This window comes from Triplophysa rosa, linkage group LG5 (genome assembly GCF_024868665.1).
Source record: "Triplophysa rosa linkage group LG5, Trosa_1v2, whole genome shotgun sequence".
Lineage (NCBI taxonomy): Eukaryota > Metazoa > Chordata > Actinopteri > Cypriniformes > Nemacheilidae > Triplophysa > Triplophysa rosa.
The window spans coordinates 11,315,236-11,342,549 of record NC_079894.1 but is presented as its reverse complement, the minus strand read 5'-3'; the positions used below and the strand labels follow the sequence as shown (position 1 = coordinate 11,342,549).

General features: G+C 38.0%; 2 protein-coding genes across 5 annotated transcripts; one reads left to right on the top strand and one right to left on the bottom strand.

Moving 5' to 3' along the window:
- Positions 1 to 315: 315 nt before the first annotated feature.
- LOC130554544 (palmdelphin-like) lies at positions 316 to 20,642 on the top strand. 4 transcript variants are annotated; one of them, XM_057334275.1, is made up of 10 exons: positions 316 to 478; positions 3,652 to 3,703; positions 7,826 to 7,906; positions 7,993 to 8,108; positions 9,150 to 9,264; positions 10,956 to 10,980; positions 11,192 to 11,308; positions 11,442 to 12,197; positions 13,685 to 14,590; positions 17,092 to 17,206. In XM_057334275.1, the coding sequence occupies exons 2-9, from the start codon at positions 3,659 to 3,661 to the stop codon at positions 13,780 to 13,782; spliced, it is 1,353 nt and encodes a 450-aa protein (XP_057190258.1). In that variant the 5' UTR covers positions 316 to 478; positions 3,652 to 3,658; the 3' UTR covers positions 13,783 to 14,590; positions 17,092 to 17,206. The 4 variants fall into 4 exon arrangements, with proteins under 4 accessions (XP_057190258.1, XP_057190257.1, XP_057190256.1 ...); XM_057334274.1 differs by having other exon boundaries at positions 318 to 478; positions 11,442 to 12,326; XM_057334273.1 differs by lacking the exons at positions 316 to 478; positions 3,652 to 3,703; positions 7,826 to 7,906; ... (4 more) ...; positions 11,442 to 12,197; positions 13,685 to 14,590 and adding exons at positions 15,213 to 15,602; positions 19,216 to 19,304; positions 19,775 to 20,642 and having other exon boundaries at positions 17,092 to 19,099.
- Positions 20,643 to 20,690: 48 nt separating this feature from the next.
- On the bottom strand, positions 20,691 to 27,176 carry LOC130554545 (putative ferric-chelate reductase 1). Its single transcript, XM_057334276.1, has 16 exons — positions 27,124 to 27,176; positions 26,408 to 26,623; positions 26,134 to 26,273; positions 25,885 to 25,979; positions 25,640 to 25,790; positions 25,367 to 25,549; positions 25,038 to 25,136; positions 24,676 to 24,823; positions 23,076 to 23,189; positions 22,562 to 22,677; positions 22,327 to 22,413; positions 21,984 to 22,081; positions 21,822 to 21,880; positions 21,567 to 21,710; positions 21,257 to 21,315; positions 20,691 to 20,804 (listed from the first exon to the last, which is right to left on the bottom strand). Exons 2-16 carry the CDS (start codon positions 26,613 to 26,615, stop codon positions 20,712 to 20,714), a joined length of 1,794 nt encoding a protein of 597 aa, XP_057190259.1. The 5' UTR covers positions 26,616 to 26,623; positions 27,124 to 27,176; the 3' UTR covers positions 20,691 to 20,711.
- Positions 27,177 to 27,314: the final 138 nt, after the last annotated feature.

The following is a 27,314-nucleotide window of genomic DNA, read 5'->3' as shown; positions in this document are numbered from 1 at the left end:
CCTTACAACATTTTTCTTAAATTTAGCCATATTTAATGTAGGCTATATTAGCATCAAAGAGCCTATATTTCTGTATAATGATCAGTATATGTCTGTAAAAGCTTTTTAAACATCCAAAAGAAACTCTTTTCATGTAGTTTTATCATATTCTCCAGAAATGTTGCAGAACTTTTATGTAGCCAAGTGGAAAACACACGAGCACGCACTGACACGAGCACACATGACTAAGCCTATAAGGGCATATGTCGTTTGCAACTGTTGTCATTTATTTAAAATATTCACAGCTTGATGAAACTGTACAACTCAACATGTGACACTTGCTGCCGCTCGTGGAAGCTCGCTGGCATTTCATTGGTTGAGCGGAGGCCTGTCAATCATGCCTACAGCACCTGCGCGCGCCGAAACCATAAAGTAGCGCTGGTTTGGAGATTGTCTGCGCGTGAACCCTCTTGGATATCCGTTACTGCTCACCAGCCCGGTAAATTTGTTCTCTTTATTTTACTTATCTTGTTGAGGATACAGAGACATAATTGTATGGTCAATAACGTGATCATATTGTCTTCGATTCAGTAGTATTTCTATTTTATCCTTTGGAAGCAGGGAAAAGTATCTTCCCTCGGGGTTTCGGATAATCTGGCAATTGCTATTAACGTTACTGTATGCTACAATAATGTAGATGTGGGAATTCCCTGTACAGATTGACCACAGAGACGGCACTTTGTACTTTTGTGAGATACCTAAATTAAACTTTTTTGACAAGTCCGATGTTTAGTCTTTTACATTTTAGCCTTTATTTTTAGTCGGTGAAATGAATTGCAACACAATTCGCCCACAGTGCTGCTAAAAAGGTTTTGGTATAGATGTGGGTCTACAGTCTTTTTATTGATTTGATTTTAATGCAGATACGCAACGAGATGTTTGTCCAGGCGGGATATTGTGGGAGCAGATGCCGCAAGAGATTTACATCTTAACTCATTGATCAGATTAAAGGAGATTAGAATGAAACTTCCTCTCAACCAAAACTAACAGAGAAACTGACCATGACCTGGAATGACCTGCAAAATTAACACGCTTGAAAAAATGTATCACATTCAAAAGATTTTCGTTGTTTACCAACGATGTTGGCTTTGGATCTGAGCTGTTCACTTATGGACAATTTAAGAAAATATTTCATTGACGTAGAGTTTACATTTAGGCATAATCCATAAGCAATCAATTTGTGACTTTTTGCACCCAAAGGTATAAACTTTGCATGGAATATGTTGAGTTTCACACCACAGTGTTAGAAATAGTCTACTTTGATTTGTGCATGGTGTTTTAACTACATTTGTTATCATATTGACAGTATGCCCATTTCCACTCAGTCGGGATGTGGTAGTGTTGTCGCTTTATAGTGACAGGTGGCACAAAAAAATGAAGTGTACCACTGCCAGTTCAACCCGGACTCATGAATTGCATATAAATAACACGCTGTTGCATTATCGTGTAATACGTACGCCAAAGTTAGATTTTGCGTGCATATGATACGCCAATGTTTGCGTGCACCTCGCTGGAGAGCAGCCATTTTGAAACGTACATGAAGAGGAAACACTGAAATAATTAAAATAATACTGTTAGGTTTAGGGTTTGGGTTAGGGGACAGATTAATAAAACAAATTGACGGTTAATATGCACGCGCGCTAAATTGGCGTATCATATGCACGCAAAAATAGGCATATCATATGCACGCAAAATCTAACTTTGGCGTACCTATTACACGATAATGCAACGCGCGTGTTATTTATACGCAATTCATGTCGGACTCATCAGGCAGTTTACCTTTAGGTGGCCTTGCTATTTTAAGGTTGTGCCTGAGTCTAGTGGAATTCCGATTCACATTTCGCGTCTTTTCCGCGCGCATATTCCTTATTTTAAATGTAGATGCGCGGCAGGCGCGCGCAAATAGGCGGCGACGCGGCCGCATCGAGATGGAAATACTTCAACTTTTCGGAGTGCCGCGCGCGCATTTGAAGAGAGAAAGCAGCGCGGCTCGCGTTTTCCGCGCTGTTTTGGATGCGAAATGTGAATCGGGCCTCATCCCATGGGGCTGCACCAACTCACAGAGATATCATTTAAGTTTTATGCTGATGGCTGTTTACAGTTCAGTCAAATGCGTATATAATAAATAAACAAATATATGTATTGTATATGTGTACACTCTAAAAAATGCTGGGATATTTTAAATGACCTGTGCTGGGTCAAAAAGAGACAAACCTAATCGTTGGTTTAAATTAACCATGAACCAATAATGGGTTAGGTTTGTCCCTTTTTAACCCAACGCTGGGTTAAAAAATAACCCAGTGTTTAGAGTTTTTAAATAAAGCTATTAGAAAACAAAGATTTTGTTTTATCAGAAAACATTTAATCATGAAATATTAACTTTATTTACAGTACTCCTTATAATATGTTTCTTTAGGACTAAGCAGATGGTAGATTATCATAAATTATCATAAAGTTTGCATTTTTTTTAATTACAAATTACATCTTCAGCATTACATTTCAAAGTAAAAGTTTAACATGAATGTCAGGCTTTCCTATTCTTTAGTTAAGTCCAGGGCAGTGATATGTACAGCAGATGAGCAGAGTGTAGTTGAGTCAGCGGCACTCACTAAATCCTTGGTGTTTCGAGTCAGACGTGATCACCCAAACGTGTTTTTTCGTCAATTTTAACAATCATAGGTAGTTTAGATGGTTAGAGTAAGGTTAGGGTTAGGGTGTGGGTTAGGGTAAAGGTTTCCTAAGACTTGAAACACCAAAGATTTAGTCAAAACCAACAAGCCACGCCCACAGATCTGACTCGAAACACCAAGGATTAAGTGAGTGCCTTGAGTCAGCGCTGGATACTGTGTACTGAATGTATGAAGCATGGACAGAGACAGGAAGTCTGGAGTCAGTGTCATATTTCCTGGAAAAAGAAGGAGCAGCATGTGTCTTAATCCAGACTCAAGCTGTGCTGTCACTATTACATTACAATGGTCAGTTTTAAAGCATTCCTTTGTGGGTTACTTTAGTGGTTATCAAAAAGTTATTTTTAATATTTGGTGTGTTTAATCTAAAGAGAATTATACATATAGATACAGATAAAGTAAATTAAAATTCCTCACATGATTTAGCCTTGTGCTATCAGATGCTATGATTCTGGTTCTTTGATTTTAAAATAACAACTCACAGTAACAGCTTACCTATTTTAACACATATTTAATTGGGTGAATGAAGCTTGATGCTACTCCGAGGGGGAAATTATTGCTCCAGGCCTTTCTGGGATGTCAGAAACCCAGCAGTGTCTACAGGATGTCACCAAGCCAGACACAAGACATCAACCGTGTCCTGTCAAGAAGATTATTTCTGGTGCATCAGAGAGACTATTTTACAACTGCTGCTATTCATAGGATGGCAGTGATCTTTAGAAGGCTGGAAGTGTGGTGATGATAAATGGATAATATGCTACAGTAAATTTTAGTGTTGCCATTTTGCCCAACAGACTTTTGAGACATGTTTGTTTGTTGTATCTCACAGGTTGCAAATTATGTCTGTTTTTATCTCCACCAATGTGGGTGGCAGGGGCTTGTTGTAATTTTAAGGATTTTTACATGTTTCTTTTTTATTCTGTAGAAGCAAGATGGAGGAAGCAGAACTGTTAAAGGAGCGTCTTCAAGCCATTACAGTAAGACAGATTCACACTGGCTATATCTGAATATTTAGATTTGATTAGTCAATGTTTTTTTACATAATGATAATCTGTATAAATGACTGTTGTGTCAGGCAGATTATTTTTTACATACTTCTTTGAGCGTTTTCATTGGCCCGCCGTGGAAGCCTATCCCTGATTGGTTGACTACTTTTGACAGCCTATAATGCCTGGAACACACAGGAGGACCTCTCGAGAGCAAGAGTACCAAAGGATTCGTGGACGCACGGCACGCATTTTGAGTGCGTACACGCTCACTGAGCGAGAGGAGAGAAAATTCATAAGAGAGCAGCGTATAATTGAAAGCGCGCGTCCAGTTTTGTGCATGAGCAAAGGAAATCGGCGTGCGAGCGGAGAGATTCGCGCGCTCGTATTACAAGAATGCGCTCTCGCTTGTAATAATGCGCTCGCGACATTTGTCATTATAATAACGCCATATCAAACGCGTCTCTCCGTGCAGCGCGAGGTGCGCAGTTTTAAAGTCAGACGTGTTTTGCATGGATCTCTTCAAGCCGCGCAGTTTTAAAGTTTAAAAGGGAGAGGTCTTTTAAATGACAAAATTAAAGATTATATTAGTAAAACCCAATTTGTGGCTAAATACTCTGATTTAGGGGTTTATATGCTTCAGAGGTGGGAAGTAACGAAGTACATTTATTTGTACTGTAAGTACACTTTTTGAGTAACTGTACTATACTTAAGTATATTTTTTCCTAAGTAGACCTACTTTTTACTGTACTTCACTACATTTGAATGACAAATATCTCACTTTTCATGCCACAAAAAATAATGATTTCCTTGGCCAACCGTCCCTTCCCTCCCACGTTTGGGAGAGACTATTGTCAGCTGCTTCTAATATCACTACCTGAATCAACTTATCAGCCTTGGTGTGTTTATTAGGGAGTCATCCACAACATTTTGGGAGAAAGTTAATGAGTTCAGTTGTGTATACTTTTCCCTGAACTGATACTGATTTAGTTATAAGCAAAAGATCTAATTAGACTTTTTATCCGATTAACCGATTAATCGAAAAAATAATTGCCTGTGTAACCAATTTTAGGGGTATAAAAATGAATTACAGTATAATAAGAACTGGGATCAATAATAAACCACGGCCAGAATCAGAAGATATCAAAATTCGTTAGGAGCCAACGCGTTGAGCAGCAATAATGAACCAGACAGAGGAATAACTGTTGAGTGACCACTCTTGCATTTGTTTTATACCAGACAAAATAAATGTTGAGTTTACATAACTTATGAAACAATAAACCAAATTGACCAGAAAACAAATAAACGTGTGCACATCGTTGCAGGTTTAACCTGATGTTAAATGTCCAAAGAATTGTAATGTGAATGTGCGAGTGTGTGTACGTGTGTATCTCCTTGTCTGCGTCTTTTCCTTCAAAGGGTTTGGCTCGCCATCTGACACAATCAGGATAACGTCCTGGTCCTCGGATTTTTCCCGTCCTCTCAAAAAACCTCACCGTTGTTCTGTATTTCAAAGTCCGAGCGCGTGGATGCTAAGGCGCTTGCAGCAGCTCACAAGGTGGAAAGCTAAGTGGTTAGCCGACGTAGCTCGTCTCCGTCGTTCAGTCGCTAAGCTCCGAACTCTCAATAAACAATTATACTGATCTTATCTCTCTCCTATCATGGGTTTCTCTTTTTTTCCCTTTTAGCAGTTAGCTGCTCTCTCTTATTTTTTTTTAACCGAGATCCGAGAGACCGGAACAACAACTCAGCTGTGACTTCACCTCCAAGCTGACAACTGAGCGTGACCTGCGTAGTAGGGTTGTCACGGTACCATAATCATGTCTTACGATACTATACCAGCTGAAGTATCTCGACACCAAGTAGTATCACGATGCTGTGCCATATAATTCAAATTTATACAAAAAACACAGATTTAGATGAAACATTTTGTATTTACTATAGTAAACTGTATTATACTTTGCACTAGAATATGTTGTTGTATTAACTGTAGTAATTGGATAAATTGTAGCAAATACATTTACATTTAGTCATTTGTAAATACTATAAATACTGTAGTATACTTAAATATTTACTATGATAAGACTCAAAAACACTAGTATCTATGAGTTTTAGTAGTTTACTGTAGTAAATACTAAAGTACACTAGATCATTTTTCACGTAGGAACTAATTCAAATGTTGGACAAATTTAATTGATACAGCAGTCTTTATAAAGGGAAATATTAGGCTTACTTTAAATGCAGAACTAAAATGGCCAGTAGGTGGCGTCAATTTTCCACTGAGTTAGTGAATCATTTAACTAACTCGTTCAAATCGCCAATTTGAATCATTAACTCGTCCGAGACATTCAAAACACACATTCATTCTGGAGATAAACACCGCAAAAAGGCAGATAGTAAGTGTTAAATAAATATTAATGCGCATATGCAACATTAACTACGATACTACCGTTTCAAAAATAGAGAGGCATCATGGGTGTTTTGAAGCTTTAGCATCGCGATGCTACCGTAGCACCGGTACACCGTGCAACCCTACTGCGTAGCTCATAATTGGCTGTCTAGGACTCAGCGGTGGGTAGTAACGCGCTACATTTACTTTGTTACAATTACTTGAGTAACATTTTGGAAAATATGTACTTTTTAAGTCAAATTAAAAGTGTGTACTTTTACTCTTACTTGAGTAAATTTCTAATAGAAAATCTGTACTTTTACTTCATTACATAACTTACATTGCGTGACGTTCCTTCGTTCCTTCATTTTAAAATATGCTTTTTAAAATGCGTTGTTTATTTCAAGGTCGTCGTCTCTTTTTACGGGCATTCCCGAGTGATCGATTCTTTTGAGTCGATTCTTTTGAAAGCATTAATTGAACAATGGGCAAAACCATTTGAATAGGCTAATGAATCAGTTCAAAATAATGATTTGTTCAGTTTGCAGCACGGTCTGAATCATCTGAAGAAGGATTACTCACTCCTCGTAGCGCGAAACTTAAGAGCACGCAGAACACAAAGAGCATTGGATGAAGTGGATATTAATCTATATCTATACAATCAAAACTGCAAATGTGTCATATTGTTTGCCAGCAATGATAAATGCCCGCCATATGCGCGCACCCGCGCGACCTGTTCGTCAGACACAGAAACATGCGCGTTACCTGTCAGACACAGAGACGTGGGCTTGCAGAAATTTGAAGAACAGAAGGAAGAAAACGTGTTGATGGGCGTGTGGTTCACTGTTTACTGTTTGTTTACAAGTAAGAGCGTTTCACAACACACACGTGACACAACACGAGAAAACACGAGCTTTGTTCAAAAATGTGTATTTCATTTAAGAAAGCACTGCAGATGTTCTAGATCATCTTAGGAAATGCTCTAAGTTTAGTTAATGCTTTAGTTTGACATGGTCTATTATTCTAAATAAGTTGTGTAAACTACATTGACATCAGGACTAGATGAAATTTACAGAAATGCTCGTCTCTTCTGTGTTTGTTTTTTCTTTAGTCTCTCTAGTATATTGCAAAGATATCTGCTTATGATAATTAAAAATATTGATTAAAATGTAATATTAAAATATTGGCGTTAATATTAACTTTATGTAGTAGGCCTATATAATCAGATACAAAGTAACTAAGTAACTAGCTCCTTGAGTAGATTTTCATTGCATACTTTTTTACTTTTACTCAAGTAATTTTTAAAATAGTGACTTTTAGTTTTACTTCAGTAACAATTTCTCTAGTTACTTGTACGTTTACTTGAGTAAAGATTTTGGCTACTCTACCCACCTCTGCTAGGGCTAAGCACTCCCCACTTGAGGTCATATGAACTGAGCGATGCATTAAAATAAAATAGGACAGTTATAACTTTGCCAATGTAAATAATTAACTCAAATACTCTCTTTTAAATCGTGTTTGTTTTTCTTCATCCGGGCTACACCTAACTAATCGATTATCAAAATAATCGTTAGTTGCAGCCCTAATTTATTTGTTAAATGGATGTGTAATGAGTATGATAATGTAAAGTCAGGTAGTCATTATAACAATACAAAATTCAGATGAACAGAACATTAGCATATATATTTAGTCTTTAGTGTACTCTTTTAATGATTTGTCCACAGAATAAGAAAAAAATCCAGGAGGAAATTGCCCAGAAACGACTTGAGATTGACAGAGAGAAACTGAAGCTTCAGCATGTCAAAGTATGATTAAGTATATTTCCACTTTTTATCTGTAAATCAGCATTACTATGAGTTGGATGTGAAGTATCTTTCTATGTCTTTTACAGAAAAGTTCCATGAGAGATCTGTGGCTCTTGGATGGGGTGAACAGTAATAATACACAAACACAGAAAGCTCTTGATGATGCACAACAAACCAAAGTCCTTAAGAGCAACATACATAGGTAAGTTTTGGTACATTTCAAAAGCTTCATTAATGTTGTACTATTTATATTTTTTGTCCATTCGTGTTTTTCCATTATCATGGTAGATCAAGTATTATGAGCTTTAAAATCCCATTAGAGTTCAATCCCATTAAACTTCTTATTGTATTTAATTCAGAGCATTTTTAACTAATGTCATTTGCCCTGTGGCGCCCTTATGACATCTTCAACTAATAAGACTGAAGCATGAGGCAAGAAGGGTGCAATGCTTTGTAACTGCCTAGCCTTGTGGTTTCAATGAGGTCAGAGAGGAATTCTAAAAAAAGGGATGTCCTTGAATGGCTGCTATGTGCAGGTCACAACCAGGCAAAAATATTTCCACACAATACACATGAAAATGTGAAATAATTCAGATTAAGATGCTTTGTGGAACATCAGTCAAATATTTCATTATATTTGATACAGTATTGCGGCTGTAGCATATTGGGTGTAGCAAGACTGGTAGTAGTGAGAGATTTGCTGGCACATTCTGGGTTTGTCATGTAAAAGAGTTTGAAGAGGGTGACAGCTGCTTTGTCAGAGCACTGTGTGTGTGTGCGGACATGTTTTTATATCCCGGTGGGGACCTAAACCTGAATGCACACCAACACATGGGGACTCGTGTCACCGTGGGGACCAAAATTGAGGTCCCCATGGGCAAAAAAGCGTATAAATTGTACAGAACAATATTAAAAAAAAATCAAAAATTGAAAAAGTTTTCTATGATCTTTAGGTTTAGGGGTTGGGTTAGGGATAGGGGATAGAATATACAGTTTGTACAGTATAAAAAAACATTACGCCTATGGACTGTCCCCACAGAGATAATAAACCAGACACGTGTGTGTGATGTGCGTGTGTGTGCGTGTGTGTGTGTGTGTGTGTGTGTGTGTGTGTGTGTGTGTGTGTGTGTGTGTGTGTGTGTTTGCCAGGGGAAACTCCTCTGGGAGTATCCGACCCCTACGTAAAAGTGGCAGATTGAGAGTCACCTTTTAAACAATTTTTATCACATTCTCTGTTCTGTAGAATAGAGAAGGAGATTGAAGCATTGGAAAGAGAAGAAATGAATATATCAACAAATGAGGGGCTGATTCTAAAGAGGCTAAAAGCCATTGAAAAGTCTCCAGAGGAAATAATTAAGGTACGTGCTTAAGAGAAGATACAATTTTTTTTTATTAAATGTTCTAAAAGTTTTGTACAAAACTTATTACACAACTGGTTGAAATATCTAATTCTAATCAGTCGTGACATTCTGAGGTTTTATTTCTGATAACAACCACTGATAAAACAGGCTCATCCAGGTACTGTGAGTCATCTTTATCTGTGCACAATTAATACTTACACATATATTAAAGTATAGTCCCCCTGTGGTGAAAATCAAGTTTTTATTGTTAAAATTATCATTTTATTTTCCCCATAAAACTGAAGTTTAACAAAGACAGTTTAAAAATGCAATTTGAAACTGTTTACGACATCATAGGCCCGATTCACATTTTGTGTCTTTTCCGCGAGCATATTCATTATTTCAAATGTAGACGTGCGGCAGATAGGGGGTGACGTGGTCGCGATGCACATGTGGTGCGGCGCGCTAATTTTTCTAGGCGCTGCATCGAAATAGTTCAACTTTTCGGAGTGCCGCGGTTCATTTGAAGAGAGAGAGAGGCGCGGCTTGCGTTTTTCGCACTGTTTTAGACGCGAAATGGGAATCGGGCCTTAGCCCTTCACAGATTTTAGCCATATATATGTAATAATTGCGCATAGACATGGCACTGAAACGATCACTGCTGTTTCAGCGCTGCTTCTGCAACACGAACACACGCTGCTCACATGTCGAATGAGGCATCTATACATAATCAATGGTATGAGCTCACTCGATTGATTGGAGGCGGGGACTAATTTTGCATATTCATGAATTTCTGTATACTAAATGAAGCAAGGGTGTCATTTTAAGGCATGAAGCAACTTTTATGACTGACTATGACTTTTTTATATACAGATGCTATTTTAACGATTAAAGATGAGTTTTAAGCGATAAAATAATGGAATGCAGTGGGACTTTAAATATTAATATGTATAAATAATAACATATATGAGATTATATGTACAAACTATTACACCGAATTGCATGTTCAACTTTGTGACTTGGCTGAAAGCCGCTAGCCACTTTTGTTCTCACTGAAGGTTTACATTTGTTACAGATCAGCTAATAAAATAATTCAAATCAATTTGTTTCAAGGAACAGTTCACCCAAAAATGAAAAGTCTGTATAGAATTACTCTAATTCCAAACCTGCATACATTTCTTTGTCTGGTTGAACACAAAGAAAGATATTTCGAAGAATGTTAGCAACTAACACTTCTGGGGCATTACTGACTTCCATAGTAGGACAAATAAAAATGGTTGTCTAAGGGCCCCAGAACTTTTTCCTAAATTCCTCAAAATATTTATTTTGTGTTAAACAGAACAAAAAATATGTACAATAATTTTTCTAAAAAAATTTTTAAAAAAATGTTGAAAAATTTTTGACTATGATAGTCAAAAATATCAGTTTCTAAAATTATTTCAAATATCTTTCTCTGTGTTCATTAGAACAAAGAAATGTTTACAGGTTTGAGGGTGAGTAAAATCATCATGACAAAATGTTCGTTTTTGGGTGAACTGTCCCTTTAAATATTTCAAATTGTGTACAATAATTTACTCATGTTTCAAGTAGCTGTGTAATAAGTGGGATCATGTTTATTCAGCTGGTTTAACAACCGTCTGGCTGTACATGATCCCTTACATATCACAGATCAGAATGACAAACTTTAGGACATGTTTCTGTCTTCACAGGCAGTGAATGCAGAATTCATATCAGGTAAAACAAAATCTATATCACAGTCATAATGCAATACAGATTTTTAAAGAAATAACCAATGTATTTTTGAGCTAAAGGGGTCATATGAGCAGTTAAATTTACCTTGGTCTGTTGAGCTTTGTGTAAAAACAGTTTGAAATTGGTCTGATTAGTTAATTAGTGATATGATAAATTGTGAAATGCAGTGTCATTAATAACCTATTTTTTGTAGAGCCAATCCATATTGATTCGACAATTCCAAATATACTAAAGCCCAAAACACTATTATCAAATCAGAGGAAGAAACTAGACCTGCATGCAGAAGCCAAAAATGACCCAGCCAAACCTGGTAAACTGAAACATATTTATATATATACATTATATTTATAAATATACATTATAACAGAAGACGCACCATTTAAACTATTCTGAACATATAAGACATTCCATCTCATGTTGTCCATTCCATTTGTCCTTCACAGCATTGTTAGCCATGGAAATTAATGTTCAGAAGGACCTGCGCACGGGTGAGACCCAAGTCATATCCACTTCCACCATTTCTCCCCAAGAGCTTCAGCAGAGAGGCATCAAGGTCTATGACGATGGCCGGAAAACCGTCTACGCCCTGCGCACAGATGGCAGCCAGCCTGGTGCAAATGGAGTGGACGAACTCAGTCCCGTGGAGGTGGAGGAACTGATCAGACAGGCCTCTGAAAAAAAGAAGAGATCCAATCGAGTGCAGGCGGAAGCGTCACATCCCTACAGCCTTTCCCATGAACTACAGTCATCCCCTTGCCAGGCACATAGAGAGAGCCACCAATCCAATGGATGTCAGGATCCCTACAGTGTAGAACTGTCTGCGTGGCCTGAACTTATGTACAGCGACAGCGTACATTACCCAGAGGACCATAGAGTTCCTCTCTTGCCCATGTCCAATTACAATGACAGATCAGAAGAGTATTTTCACACCAGCTACAGTCATGAGTTATATAGAAAGGAAAGACATGCGTTTGGACAGTATCGCGACCCGAGAGAGAACCACAGAGGAACCCTGAATTCTGACATCAAAAACCACAGGCCCGACTCGGCATGCTCTGAGGACTCCAAGCTCAGCATCCTGAACGCCGTGCCATCGGATGAACCCATCACTATGATCTTCATGGGCTACCAGAATGCAGAGGAGGACAGCCAGGACTATGAAGGCTCTGTCCGGGCAGAGCTGGTGATTATTGGAGAAGGTGAATATGACACAAGCAAGGGTTTTCACACCAATCAGAACACCAACGTCAACAATGCCTGCCCCTACCGGGCTGTAGGACAGGGGGACGGATTGAAGGTAGATGGCACAGAGAACCCGTCAGCTACAGGTACCAGAATGTTCAGAAAGGTCAATGGGACACAGAAGCATTGCTGTGTGCTAATGTAGCATGTGGCACATCCGCTCTGTCACTAACACTCTATGGTGCAGCTTCTCATCTGACAGGCTTCCATCACTCTGCATGTTATTCTTTTTTCAGTTCTTCAGTGTCTTAACAAACATGCTAATTATTATCTGCTTCTACTGTACTGCTCATTTTTCAGTGTGTTGTAGAAACAGGTTTGCTCTTTTACAAAACCTATTAAGCAGCCTTGGCAGCATTTTAGCATACCTCATTATGGCCAGGTTCGAATGCAGTCTTCAATAAAGAAGGCCATCTCATAATGCATTGCAGTGGGCACACTGAAAAAAAGAACAAGATGAAACAAGAAAAATATGATTTAATTTAATTTAATGCTGAAAAATATTTATAAAAATAATTTATAATCTGTGCTTACCAGGTTTTGGAACAGAGCCGTTATCTTCTCTGTATCGCTTTGGAGCTTTATCTCCCTCCAGTGGTGGAAGGGTAGAAATTCACAGCTCTTGCGAAAGTTTCAATCACTCTTCTTTATATATTCACCTGCCAAAACTTGATCATTTCAGGTTTTTTTACATATGTTAATTTCCACACTGTTCTTTTGCCACTTGTAGTGATCGGCATGACAGCATACCATCTGCCATGAAATATAAACTCTCATGCTTGCTTTCATGGATAATGATTCTTTTCTGTCATGCTCTTCATTTCTTATGCTGCTGCTTTGACTTTGTGAGTGTGGTTTGGTAATGAGAAAAGGGACGACAATTAATTTTGTAATAAACCTGATCTTGAACGAGTCTTGTTTTTAATAGTATAGATGTAATATTGTTATAAATGAATATGATAATAAATGTATATTATTTATATCGTAATACTTTAGACAGATAAACATACAGAAAGACAGATAAATCTCTAGAAACATGCACGCTCAAGCAGTACACACACACAGAGAGAGAGAGATCTCGATGGTGGGCAGATAATTTTCTGCTCATGTCCAACCTTAAGAAGCTTTTATAAAGGCATGGTGTGCTTCGAATACTCTTACATAATCAATCTTGTGGATTAAATAAATGGGGATAGTTTGTTTTTTGGACAAATATCTTAAGGTTGTAAGATTACCATTTTTCTTAAAGTGCCCATGCACAGAAAGATGAGCCAGTGAGGAACACTGTAGAGAGGTATCTGTCTGAATTACTGTATGATTAAAAGGGTAGAGATGCTGGACCTGATGTGCATCAGCATGTCTGTATTGTTATCCATTGACTTTTGTTTGTTTGGGAGGACAGAACTGAACTAAATCAATTGGATTTCTCTTATGCTCTCTACAGCACTACATATGGATGAAGAAACTGGGCCAAACTGTATAGTATCCAACATGCACAATCGCTGGAACTCACACTCTGGAAACTCCAGGAATCTTGTATGATTTAACCTAAATTAACATCTCAGCAAAGAGATTTTAGGATACAGACATGCAGAAGAAAACATATTTGTAATGAAATTGTTACTTCTGTGCTATTGCAAAATAATGGTGAAATGCAAAGAATAATTGTTTGTCATGATTGGGCTATTTGTGATGGTAAGATATATTAGAAATATTAGACATATATCACAATCACAGATATTCAAAAGACACTAACCTAAAGTGAGAATGACATTGGCTTTGTATATGGTTTAAACATGTATTTGGTCTTGTAAAAATGTATTTTCTTGTGCCTTTTCTGTTTATTTGGGTCAGAAATAATTCTTTATTAACAAAAATGTAAGGCACCAAGAATATTTGACAAACATATTTGTTGGTGAGCAACATTGCTTTTGGTTATGCTGTAGTTATGGGAAAGTAAGAACGTAATAGCAGTAAGCAAATAATAAATATTAAACTACTAAATCTGATCCTTTTATTGCACCGTGTCTCTATATACGTTTACAGCAACCTGTGTGATAACAGGGCTTCTGGTGTGAGGTTGTTTTTTTTCAGAGCAGTGAGCCAGTTGTGTGCAAGTGAAATTTTAGATATATTCCCATTTCTTGCGTATTTGAAAGAGTAAGCTTGTCATGTCAGTCAGTGGAATTCCTTTGCTGCCATTGGTTGATTCCCACGCATTCAATCAGAACTGTGGCTCCTGGCATACACGTTCACACGCACACACACTAACACACACATACATGCACTCAGAAGAAGGAAGGAGACCTCCACTGATAAGCCAGCCAAACTCAAAGCTCCATCACTGAGCGTAAGTATGTTTTGAGCTTTTCCATTATTGATTATTAAATAGACATAGTGTGAGTTTAAACAAGGGACAAATGTAAACATTAAAAGTTAAAGAGTTAAAGTGATCAGTTAGTTGGTGTTTGATTATGCATGTGTGTGGGATGGCAGATAGAGCTTGAGCCAGTATACAAGCAACAGACTCTAAAATATTATTTTCAAGCTCTTATGAACTGTGTATTCAGGAATGTATGCCTCAATAAGAAAAACAAATAACAATATGCTATTTTACCGGAAAGATGCATGTAAACATTTGGATGTGGCAGACACTGAATGACTTTAGAAGTCCCTAGTTTTCTGGATTATTCCTAGAAAAACTTAACAGTTGATACATGAGGAATTGTCTTAGAGGTTTTGCCATCACATGGTATGAGTTCTGTGCACAGAAGCAGGTATTTTAAATGGAAATAGTAGTATTTTATTAACATTTTATTAACTTCAATGTAGTGATGTGTCAACCCTAAAATCTGGTGGTTTGCTGCTGTTTTGTCCATAAACCACCACAGAGTTTAAAATAAACCCTCAGAGGATTTAAAAGTACAGAAGCGGATATTTGCTTTCATTTGACTGAAAAGAGCATCAATAAGCCCTCGAAATCATAAAAAGACATGTTAGAATGACCTTGGTCAGACTACGGACTGCATGTTTTAAATTGCGTAGGCAAAAGCACGCGCTCAATAGTTGCCTCACAAAGTGTGGGCGCCAGAGGGAAAGAGAGTATCTGCGGCTCAGTGTTGGCGGGGCCGTTTCTGCCAATATCTTCTCCATCTGCTCTGTTTCACATTTGACAATCGCTGACGGATCGAACAGGAATTTGTCGCGAGCTCTATTTTCCCCCACTCGACTTCAACCATATGAATTACTCGCGACGCGTCGCTATTTGGTTACTCGCGTTATCTGTCCAGTTTATTCAGGCATGTGTGTATTGCGGTACGTTGGAGATGATATCCGTTTGGCTCCTCTTTTTAAAGCTGCTGGTAGGTATCCAAATTTTGAAGCTTGTGCATCTGTTGCATCCTTTTCTGCATGCGCAAAGCACGAAGAAGAAATGCTGCAGAAATTCAGTGTGCTGCATTTGTGGTACAGTCGTGGTTGGCTCAGTGTACAGCGTATGCAAAATGATGCTGCATTGTCTCTATCCGAATTGTCTGTCATATGTCATTCATTTGCATCCTTAACATTGCACTGATAGGGTACATAATTACACGGATTAAATGAATAACTTCAGAACCACTAATAATGTAATATTTTAGCTGCATCGTCCAGTTTTGTATCCAAACAGATATTATCAATTTTGTTATAACAGTCAGGATTAACACTGCGCCATTTCTCAACGAGAACTTTGACTTAGTGCTACAGTCTCGCTCATTGGATAACGGTTGATGACATCACTGTTCCTCCTCTGGCAAGGTGGATGTGGTGTTCAGACATCATGTAGGCTATTTTCCAAAACACGGGGGGTAGCTTTAGGGTGAATGGACATCAGCAGCAGACATGCCTAAAAGGACGTCCTGTCCATTCGATGTGAGCAATAGATTTGTTTGCTTCTCCCTTACTAGAGAAGCAAATTATCCATAATAAACCTCCACAGCATTAGAGCCTATGAAGCATTTACATTTCTTATGTAGAGCAGCTCACATTTTACCATAAAGAAGACAAGCCATTTTAGGAAATACATGTTGCCAGGCAACCACTTAAAACCCTCGAAATTATATCTTGCCAATAAATGATGACTACTATGTCAGTGTCATATAAACTGGCATTATGCTCATCCATATAAACTCCACTGAGTTTATTATATTTTAGGAGTGAGAGTTAGATAGAGTTTGCACTAAAGCAGGTTAGAGTAAAGGGAATGACAAACTAAAAAGTGATCACGAGTAGACAGGAATTTAGTCAGCCTAGTTATGAAACCATGTGGAGAGAACAATTCATTCTACACAATTTTGTAGCTAGTTTTTGATTTTATAAGTGCATGCATTCATATTATTAGCTTTTAAAAATAAAAGTAAAAAATGAAAATGCTTGTATTACGACTCTGCATAGTCCTTCACAACCTTCTAACTTGTTTTAAAGATTTTATAAAACAGACCTAATTTGAAATAGGAGTTAAAATTAGGAATTCTGCATTCTCTGAAAGCCCCAAGCACAAAATGTTGCTTTTCAGCATACTTTCATAATGCTCTGTTGGAAATCACATCTCATGGTGAGTTGGTTTCAAAGACGTCCACCCACCTCTCACGTCTCACAGAATAAATGTTTGAATAGCTTGATGAAAAAAAGTGGCACAGTACAATTTTTGTTGGAAACTGTTCCTGCTCCTACGTACTTAAGCTTGATTTCAAATTTATGAAACCATTAAAAACAGCACTGAGTCACTGAGGTCTATTATATTTTACGCTTCCAGTTTCTCGGTGTTGCGTTCCTTTGTTTCTAAAACGCTCTTTTTCGAACTAACTTTTATAGAGAGCCACAGCTGGTGTGAGACAGTCAAATGGAAATGAACCAAATGAAGGCCAAAGCAGCTCTGTAAATCAGCAACAACAAGAGCAGGAATACCTCTCTGAGGCGGTAACCATGGAGACCAGCCAGCTTTCAGAAATGGCTGATATAACAAACTGTAAAATGGATCCCGGGTGTACAGACGACCAGAAATGCCAGTTTAGTGAGCAGGAGGAGGAGAAAGAATGTTTTGACACATATTTCTCAGAGGGCCTGGATACCACAAAGAGCAACTCGGAAGAAGACATGGACGGGCAAGAAAGCAAAGGCATAGATGAATGTGAGGGCTCAGGTGAATCTGATGAGAGCATAGACTCACAAGAAGGCATTTCGGTCAAGGTCAGAGAAGAAGAGCAGTCAGATTGTAGAGAATCATTGGCCTCTGAGATTTACGATAGCTCTCATCTAAATGACCAACCGGAGGAAGAAACAGAAGTTAACATTTGTGAGAATGTGCAGGAGGAACAACACAGTGAACCCCAAGAAGAGGTGGATGTACATGAATCAGTGTTGGAGGAGCAAATGAACGAGCTTACGATTTCTGAAGTCCCAGATGAATCATGTCAGGATACGGAACGGGATGCCCTCAGCGATTGTGTGCATGTTGAGATGGCTATTATTTCATCAGACAGCGATGTGGAGGAGCCATGGGGATCCACAGCTCCATCAACTGTTGACAAAGAAGAAACTGAAGAAGATTGTGATCTGTTGGGAGTAGCTGAACCGGATTTAAACCCAGAAGACCAAGCGAGACAGGAGGACAATCTAGTGACCGAAAGCACTGCTGAAAGTGAAGATACAGTCATGGACATAACCATCAGTGAAAGTAATATTTTAGAGCAACCCGACTATCCCACCGAATGCGAGCTTCAAGATATTTCATTAAATTCCTCTGCCCATCACTGCAGTCTAACCAAGATTCCAGAGGATGAAGGAGAGCTTGAAAAGAGCACAATGCACAACCTCCAGCGCCTGTCTTGTTCAACGTCAGAACTAGACAAAAAGTTGCCACAAGACTTCTGCGTGGTTCAGGAAATAAAAAGCGAGAATGTCAGCACGGAGCACTTGGATTTCAGGGTGGCTCGCAGGCAATGGCAAAAGATAGAGGAGCAAACCAAGGGTCAGGTGCACAGGCCAATGGTGAGACACGGGTCTTGCCAGAGCGGTCACAGCTTCATGTACACACCCGTACGCAACATCGACCGCCCAAGAAAAGACCACGACACAGACAGTCTCGGCCTGGGTGATTACCAGTACACTCAGTTTAGCCCCTGTTCTGAGGACTCTGGTTTGGACGACACAAGCTATAGGTCCCCTTACGATGAGCCGGAGAATCCAGTGGAGAGGGAGATCCGTGACGCACTGGAGAGAGAAGAGAATTTCAGACACGAGAGAGCAAAGGCAAAGGCCTCTGCCGGCACCAGGCCTGGCGCTCTTCCGCACAGCAGATCAGAACCCGGAGAAAGAGGAAGGATGTTCAACACGCCAGAGGACAGATGCAGGTCCCAGAGATCTTCTAGTGCGAGAACTCATTCGTCTGTAAGAAGCCCCACATACCATGAAATGACAGCCAATAACGTCATAATATTCGAACCGGATTCCTACCCCACAAGCCCACGGAATAGAGGGAAGGGTGGTCTGCTCTCTCCAGGGATGAGCGGTTTCCAAGAATGGCCTTCAGACACAAACAACGTCATTATTCTGGAGACGTCGAATCTCATCATCCGAAGTGCCTCAGAATTCTGTCTGAGCACTGCGTGCCAGGAGACACAAGAAAGCACGTTCCATAATAATCCCTTCTTTAAACTCCGCTCCCATAGCACGCAGTCTCTGGTGGACCAGGAGATCAAGATAGTTAAGCAAAGAGAAGAGGAGCTTAGGAGGCAGAGGGCACAATTAAATGCAAAGGAGAGATATGACACAGTCCTTGTGTCCCCCAGCCAGCTGCAGAATTTCACATATGAGAGACCAGGTAATATTTTTAATGATATAGAAATAATAAAGTCATTAAATTGTTTTATGTTTCGGGAAGTAGCCTGTCTATTACAGTCGTAAATGACATAAAGTTCTTTGATGGACACTTCACAGGAGAGGCACCAGTGAAATCTAAGTCATCCCCCTCATCCCCATCAAAGACACGCAAAATGGACCGGTCCACTTTGTCATGTGACAACAAGGTACAGTACTGTATGTATTACATCCAAATAGTGGTTAAAGGAAAAGTTAATCCAAAAATGACAATTCTGTCATCCTTTACTCACCTTCAAGTTGTTCCAAATCTTTATAAATTTCTTTGTTCTGATGAACACAGAGAAAGATATTTGGAAGAAACAGTTCTTGGCCACTACTGACTACCATAGTAGGAAAAATTGCTTTGTTCTGTTGAACACAAAAGAAGATATTTTGAAGAATGTAGGAAAGCAAACAGTACTGGGACACTTTAGTTTTCCATTGTCAGTTTTCTTACTATGGTAGTGAGTTTTAACATGTATATATTTTCCTGTTTGTTTGTGTTTTTATGTATATTAATTTGATCATTTTTAACTGTAAATTTCATTCCAATGCATCTTTCTTCTGTTCATTCAAATGTCTTTGGCAACTCATTGTTCTGTGCTCATTTCACCTTGAAACTGGAAACTGCATGCAGTTTTACAGGTGAAACTTTCTCCTTCAGCTCCCTGAGTCACCTTTCCCTCGAGTGAGACGGAAAAGTGCCCTGGTCCAGAGGTGGGAAGCAGGTATCTTTGCCAATCATCAGCAACAAGACTGAATGATTTGACTAAAAATTAAGACTCCATAACAGTGTAAGCATGTAGAGGTATAGAAAGTACAACATTTACTATAATAAACCTGAAATTTATTAGCGTGAGTATTAAAAATATTCATATATGTAGCCATTGCAAAGCTAACCTTTTTACAATTTAGATGTGAAAAGTATTTTCATTCTGAATTTTATCCTGGATAAACTTTTATATTATTGCACATGAAGCACAATTTATAATAAAATTGCACTATGTACAAAAGAGCCATAAATTGAGAACATTATTCCTATACATGCATTAAAAAGTGAAGATTATGGACCAATGATTTCTTGATCATTAAAATATTTTTATTGCTTTAACTATAAAAGAATTAACTATTAAAAAGAAATACCATCTTTGATTTCATCTGATCAAAAGTGCAATTTAAGACAGGCAATAGAATTATACAGAATGTTTAACATAATAGTGTTTGGATGTACTGTAATTATTGGAGTATATTTTGGATGTAGCTCCCAGAAGTGTTACAAGATGAGTAGCTGGTTTCATAACTATTGTGAGCATTTTATCTTTTTTTTTTTGCTTTGACTGCCTGCTAAAAATGTGAACATTTATTCCTGTGTGAAAATACTTCATTTAAAATGTTTGAATTTCACTTTATAATATTCATGTTGCATGTTTTTTTTGTTGTTGTTGCAGTATGCCAATGCAAAATACTGTTAAAGCATTTAAATAAAACTTTAAATTGAAATTCAAGACATTTTCTCCTGCTGTTTAAATAACTCCAAGCATCCCACTTTCTGTCCTGAGAAATTGCGATATGATTCATATGCGATTTATGGCGTCGAGCAGTGAGATACAGAATACTGAGTTTCCCAGCACAAAAAGAGCCAGGACAGCAACTCTAAACTTGGTATCCTGCCAAAGTAAGAAGAAGGGATTTCATTGAGATACTTTATGATAATTATTATGTTCATGGTTCAAAATGAACACTTCCCAAATACCAAAACAAGTAAGATTTAGCTTTTGTGAGTATTTTAAACAGATGTGAGCTAATGAAATGAAGTGCAATAATGTCTACACACACATCTTTTTCTCTCCAAGCTTAGCAAAAAGCTTATAACTGTTTACAGATAAACCCACAGAACAGTAAATATTTATGATAAATGTTTTTTATAGTAGCCTACCTGTAAATGTTACTTCAATACTTAAATGTTACTTCACCTGCCATTGACATGTTAATTTGGACCCTGATGAGGGGCTTTAAAATTCATAATCTGATGGTTTTAAGACCATTGTGAGTAATACTTTATGTCCGAGAGTTGCTTTACATCTTCACATGTTTATATCTGACTGAAGTTTGATCTTACCCAGCTTGCACTTCCTGAAATATCTGAGAGAACTGGAGTCTCATCTTCATCTTTACTCCCTGCAGAGACAAAGGAAATTAGTAAACTGATCATTTTTGAAAACATGTTTTGACTCATTTTAGTCTCAGTTGGAAAAATCTTGCAATTCATGTCTGTGTCATGGGCAGAGGCATTGAATAGACTGTGTGTTCTCAGCTAAAACAGTTATTTATGGATGTTTATTTACTGTAAATAAGACTTTTGGTCTTAAAGTTAAATATATGTGCAACATTTTCCAAAGGCTTTTTTAGTATGACAATGAGCTACACACCTTTTTTAATAACACCTCGCTTATGAAGTTGTAACACTAGCTTTAATACAATGTTCCAAACGACAAAGCCAGACAACACTCCCTTGGTCCATGGATAAGGCAGCAAGAGAGACTGCTGTTGTATTCCAGAAAGCATAGACGCTCCTGGAACAGAAGGAAGTAGTTTGACATTGTTTATGTTTGACAGTGAAATTACTAATGAGACAGCTTTTATTTAAAAAAGCACAGTAAAATTCCAAAAAGAGCAACATCTACCTGCAATTATTTCAGCTGCACTTCCCACACCCCAGTGAAACCAATTAAATATCCACCTCCTGAGGAAATTAAATTATTATACTGGGACTCCCCTTTGTTTTAAATGTTATTATTTTCAGATACAGTATGTTTTCACAGTGAACTGAATGTGCTGTATAATACCTTGAGGAGTCTGGGGGTGGTCTGAAAGCAGCCATTATAGGCTGACAAAAAGCAAGAATCATGACAGTGCAGCCTAGGTATGGATGAGCACCTGCTCTCTGCACAGAAACAATAAATACATACATTAAAAACAATATAATTTACAACGAAAGAAACAAAACCACTCTGACATTGATCTTGAAAGAAATACTGCCCCCTGTTGACAGAAAGTGTGGTACTGATTTCAAGATCTTTTTAAATTATATAGATTATATTATTATAATAAATGTATTATTATGAATTGCATTTTAATTAAAAAATTCTTGTCTGGACAATATTGGCAGACAGCACAGCCTTTACTCACTGAGCTCCATTTTTGTCTGTAGACAAAAGGGAAGATAAAGCCCACAGCTGTGAGTAACACTGTAAGAGACATCAATCCACGGTGCACCTGTAAATACAGAGAGCATTTTACAACCCACAACTAAAACAAAATATACAGATATGTGCAAAAAATGTCGCAAATGTGATTGTTTTCAAGATTTTATTGCAAGTGAAGCATGTGCATTGCAAAAAACATGTTGAGTTAAACTTCCTACCTGAAACCATATCTTTTGTCCAAATAATGTTTGTTCTGGCCAATCAGGTTTAAAATAGCCAGCCATTATTGTTCCAGTGCTTCCTGCTAGCATCCAGCCAATCAGCATTAGGGCTCCTACATTCCCAGAGACAGTTGATGTTAAAGGGATACTTCAGGCTTGAATCAAAATTTCCCCATGTTTTACTTACCCTCAAAGTATCCCTTTAACATCATTAACATTTTTAAAAGTCATATTTTTGTGCCTTTTGGGGGAAGAACAGTGTGTAAGGAGAGGACAGAGGAATGGCAAAGGACCTTGAGTCGGGAATATGTTGCTATATTCACATTGCCGCCACATCAGAGCACTGCCCACTAGGCCATCAGCTCTGACATGTTTAAAAATGGTTTTTACATTACATTTCTTTATGACTCTAAAAAGCAAATATATTGAACAAATTGAACCTATAACCTTTTAGTTACTTGCTCTTTAACCACTAACCTAATAACAACAGTAAACATGTAATAACACTTACCATGAGATTTCATGAGCAGTGGGGATCGAGAGCCTGTCAGTATGTTAGGAGGTCCAGTTATAAGCTGACGATGAGCTGATATCAGTGGCTGTCGCTTGTGTCTGTGGATCATACCTGAAGAACAACATAACAAAACTGATCAGAAAGCATAAAATCATCATATTAACATTATTTCTCATATCAAGACAGGATAGGAAACAGCTAGCCCCTAGTATTTGTACAAAATATATACAGTATATATGTATTTTGCATCCGCTGTGTGATTATGTGATTATGGCTTTGACAATTATAACGATTCATTACATTTAATTTATTCAATTCAGAAAATATATCTGTAATTAACTAATAACATTCACTATAGAGTGACCATAACAAAAACAAACTAAAACTGAGATATGATGATGGTGTCGTCTTGCTGTCTAGATGCAGTAAATCTGGAATAACTTGAAAGTCCCAGTGAAATTAAAAATTACAATTCCTATTTTTCATGGAATATTGCAGCATTTATTGTAAAAAGCTTATTAGTGTGGGTCATTCTCTTTTTAAAATTCATGTGAACTCATGAGTTCAGTTAAAATCCGAAAATGCACTTCCGCCCTTTTGCTAAGTTTTAATAAAACTTAGCAAAAAAATACAAAGCTGGTGCGACTCAAATGATGGAGAAATGTGCAGAACAAGGATGGTGGATGTAGAATGCTCCAGATACTGCAGATCATCCTCGTTTACAAGGATTTACAATAATTATAGTTATCTGAAATAATTTTTTGCTACTTTTTGCTGTGTAATTTGCTACTTAACAGTGCATTCAAGATTTACTTTTTGGTTTTAGTGTTCCCTGCAATCAAACCCATGATCTCAGTGTTGCAAGTACTATGCTACAAGTTCTAAACACATGACATTCATGACAGCTCACAAAACCTGACAACCAGGTATTACTGGACAAAGTTTTTAAGAAAACGTATTTGTGCTTGTTTCCTTGTAAAAAAGTTAACTTCAGACTTTCGTTAAACCACAGGAAGCTTGTGCACTCAGTGACCCATTACTGTTGTCGTAAAATAAACGACAGGAAAGGCATACTGATTGCCCAGGTAATCACAGACACTTGTAAGGTCAGAATTACAGATCTGTGAAATCACACAATCAGCAGCTCAGAGGTTGTAAACACAGTTGCTCGCTGCACATCAGATGTACGGCATTATCACTTGCCAAAGAAAAACATGTTACAAGAATCAAGGACAAAGTCCTTCCGGAAAATGGACATTGTATGATTACAACCGGAAAGACAACTGATAATTCATGCCGTAAATCAGTAAAACAGTTAAAAGGAAAGAGTCCAACTTCATATACATGCATAAAACACATAAATACGTAAAGGGATAGTTCATGCAAAAATGAAATAAAAGTTTGAAATGCAAAAGGATGCAATTAAAGAGGAAGGTGACTCATATTGTCGGTCTTCAACACTTTGCCTTTTGTGCGCTATGGAAGAAAGAAAGTCATGAGGGCTTGAAACAACATAAGGTCGAGTGAATGATGACAAAATTTGTTATCAACAATACGTGATACTGTCAGATATGATCGATGCAACAGAAAAGCTCACCATAATCTGCAGTGCCATGTGCAAAGAACAGATAATAACTGTGATTTAGACTGAAGCGATCCAGGTCCTGAGGAGTGTTAATGGCCCTGGAGAACCGGCACTGAATCACCCCGTCAGAAACTCTCCAGCCTACATCAGTCAGTACAGACTGCAGGAGGAAATGAGAACCACGTAATTGACATAAATGACATGGCCTCAAAGAAGGATGTCATCCTGATTATAAAGTAAACACTTTCATGTTTTTATGGTCTTAAATTGATGTTGTGACATTTTGGCATTCTCTTTCAACATGACTGCCAATATGTCACTTGTACTGCCAAAATGTACAAAATCAGCACTACAATCCTAAAGTGATGTCTCACCTTGGATGCCACCTCTGGATATCTTCTGCCTGTTGTGTGTGCTGCATCCACGCTTACGTGACCTCCATCATTTGTGCACAAGTATACATCATCATCTCCCTAGCGCAGATCAAAATATTGTTGGTGACACGAATCTGATCCATCTGTCAAGTGTAGGTTTTAAAGGTATACTTCACCCTAAAAGTATGGATGTAATCATTAACTTTCCCTCATGTCATACAAAACCTACTGAAATAAATGACAAATCATACAGTTTTGAATGACATATTTTTAGATGAACTATACCTTTAAATGTGAAATACGTTTAGCACACCATTTGTCATGCTCACCATCCATTCATCTTTGGACAGAGCAAAGGACACATATGCCTCTGCTGGGCCACTGAGCTCAAACAGAACCGCCTGACCCACAGTAGAATAAGAAAGAAAGAAGCAGCTTGTATCCACAGATGGGTTACATCCTACAGGATCAACAAGACAAGATTTCCACCTCCCACATCCCTCTGAGGTAAACTGTAAGAGAAGTTCATGATTATCATTCTATAGCAAAATCTAGCAGATTATGTGATGAAGCTTAAGGACCAGATAGGTTTTGGCACATACTGGTTGAGGAAGTATAGAGGTGGTTGTTGCAGAGTTGGTAAACATGTCAGTGCTGGTAGATTGAGGTGGGGCCTGAGTCACTCCCTTTTGAGATATGACTGGACCAGGAAGTTTAACCCAGAAAGTCTTGTAGTGGGCAACCAGGGTGGCACTAAAAAAAATGAAAAACTGATAAACACTAACTAAGAGCCAATATGAATCTAGAGAGCACTTCAGAGAGACAGGGTCAGAGTAGGCACACTTACAAAAACTGAACAGTGGGAGGAGCTTCGGGCGGTGCATTCCAGATCACCTGAATTTCTGTCTCTTGAGCATCACTTGTATGACTAACAGCAGAACCCTTTCAAATACATACACATTGTTTGCCAATGCATCAAAAGCAGATTCAAACAGTTTAGTTTTCTAGGTGAGATACATTTAAATATAACTCATGACTTGTTGTGATAATACTGTATATTGCAGGGTCTTAACAAATATATTGCATAATAGTGTACCTCTATGTTGTTGCATGTCAAAAGCTGAGAAATCTTGGGATCAACCAATATAAACGAACCAACGGCTGATCCGGCAGGGTTTGAGGCATCTCTGGCCTGCACCAGAAAGCCCTGAAAGTGCTTGTCTCCAGAAAGAGTGACTATGGACAAGTGTAACAGTAAATACATTTATTATTCAGTCAAGGAAAGCCAAAACATTGTTTAGACTGTAATTCAATACAAATATATTGGAAACAATCATAATCGTTGACTGAGTTATAGTGGTTTGCTGTACCTTTGATCTGATCTCCTGGGCTGAATTTACTGACACTAGCAGTCAGTGTGTATGGACTGGTAGTGGTGTTAGGATGGCTGTGATGCTCCGGCAACATGCTCTCACAAGCTTTCTCCACTTTTCCGTTTTTATATCCACTGACAGTCAAACATAAAGTAGCAAGGATTGCAAGAGCAGTTTGTAGATTACACATATCCAGTGTCATCATCCCCAAGTCTAGGATATAAAATTATAGCCATTAGTCCTGATGGCATACATGTGCATTACACCTTTTCTCATGAAGAATCAATCACATTCATTTGCATTTGTATTTCAGATACAAAACACTCAGAAAGATTTAAATGATTTAATATTGTCTGGAATACAATGAGAAACTGTACTGAGATTTGAATTTAGTCCAATGGAGGCTTCAGGTTTTTGGACCTATGACCTTTGCATAAACTAAAAAATACATAATTTTGGAGGAGAAATCCCTGATATTGCAGATCTTTCAAAACTGCTGAGCGCACACACTCAATTCAATAAACAAAGAAGCATTATCGTATACAAATGATCATAACACAGCACAAGCCAAAAAAAATAACTTATCTTTTGGTCCTATTTTTTGATGGTAAATCTGTCCATTTAATTGTATACTTTACAGACCATCGTGAAGTGAATATAAACCATTCCTAATTCATACATTTTAGAGCTTGAAAAGTAAACGCCGCTCTTACCTCGTCAGATACCTGTCTGCTTAGACAGGTACTAACTTCAATGGCTGTCTAATGGTTTCATCATGAATATTTAGAATGGGCGGATCACGTCACGTTTCTTTCCCGCCACACGATGGAGACAAAATCCGAACAACCCGCTGCGGATTGTTTGCTTACCCTGTCATGTGTTAATTCACGCATTTATAAATAAA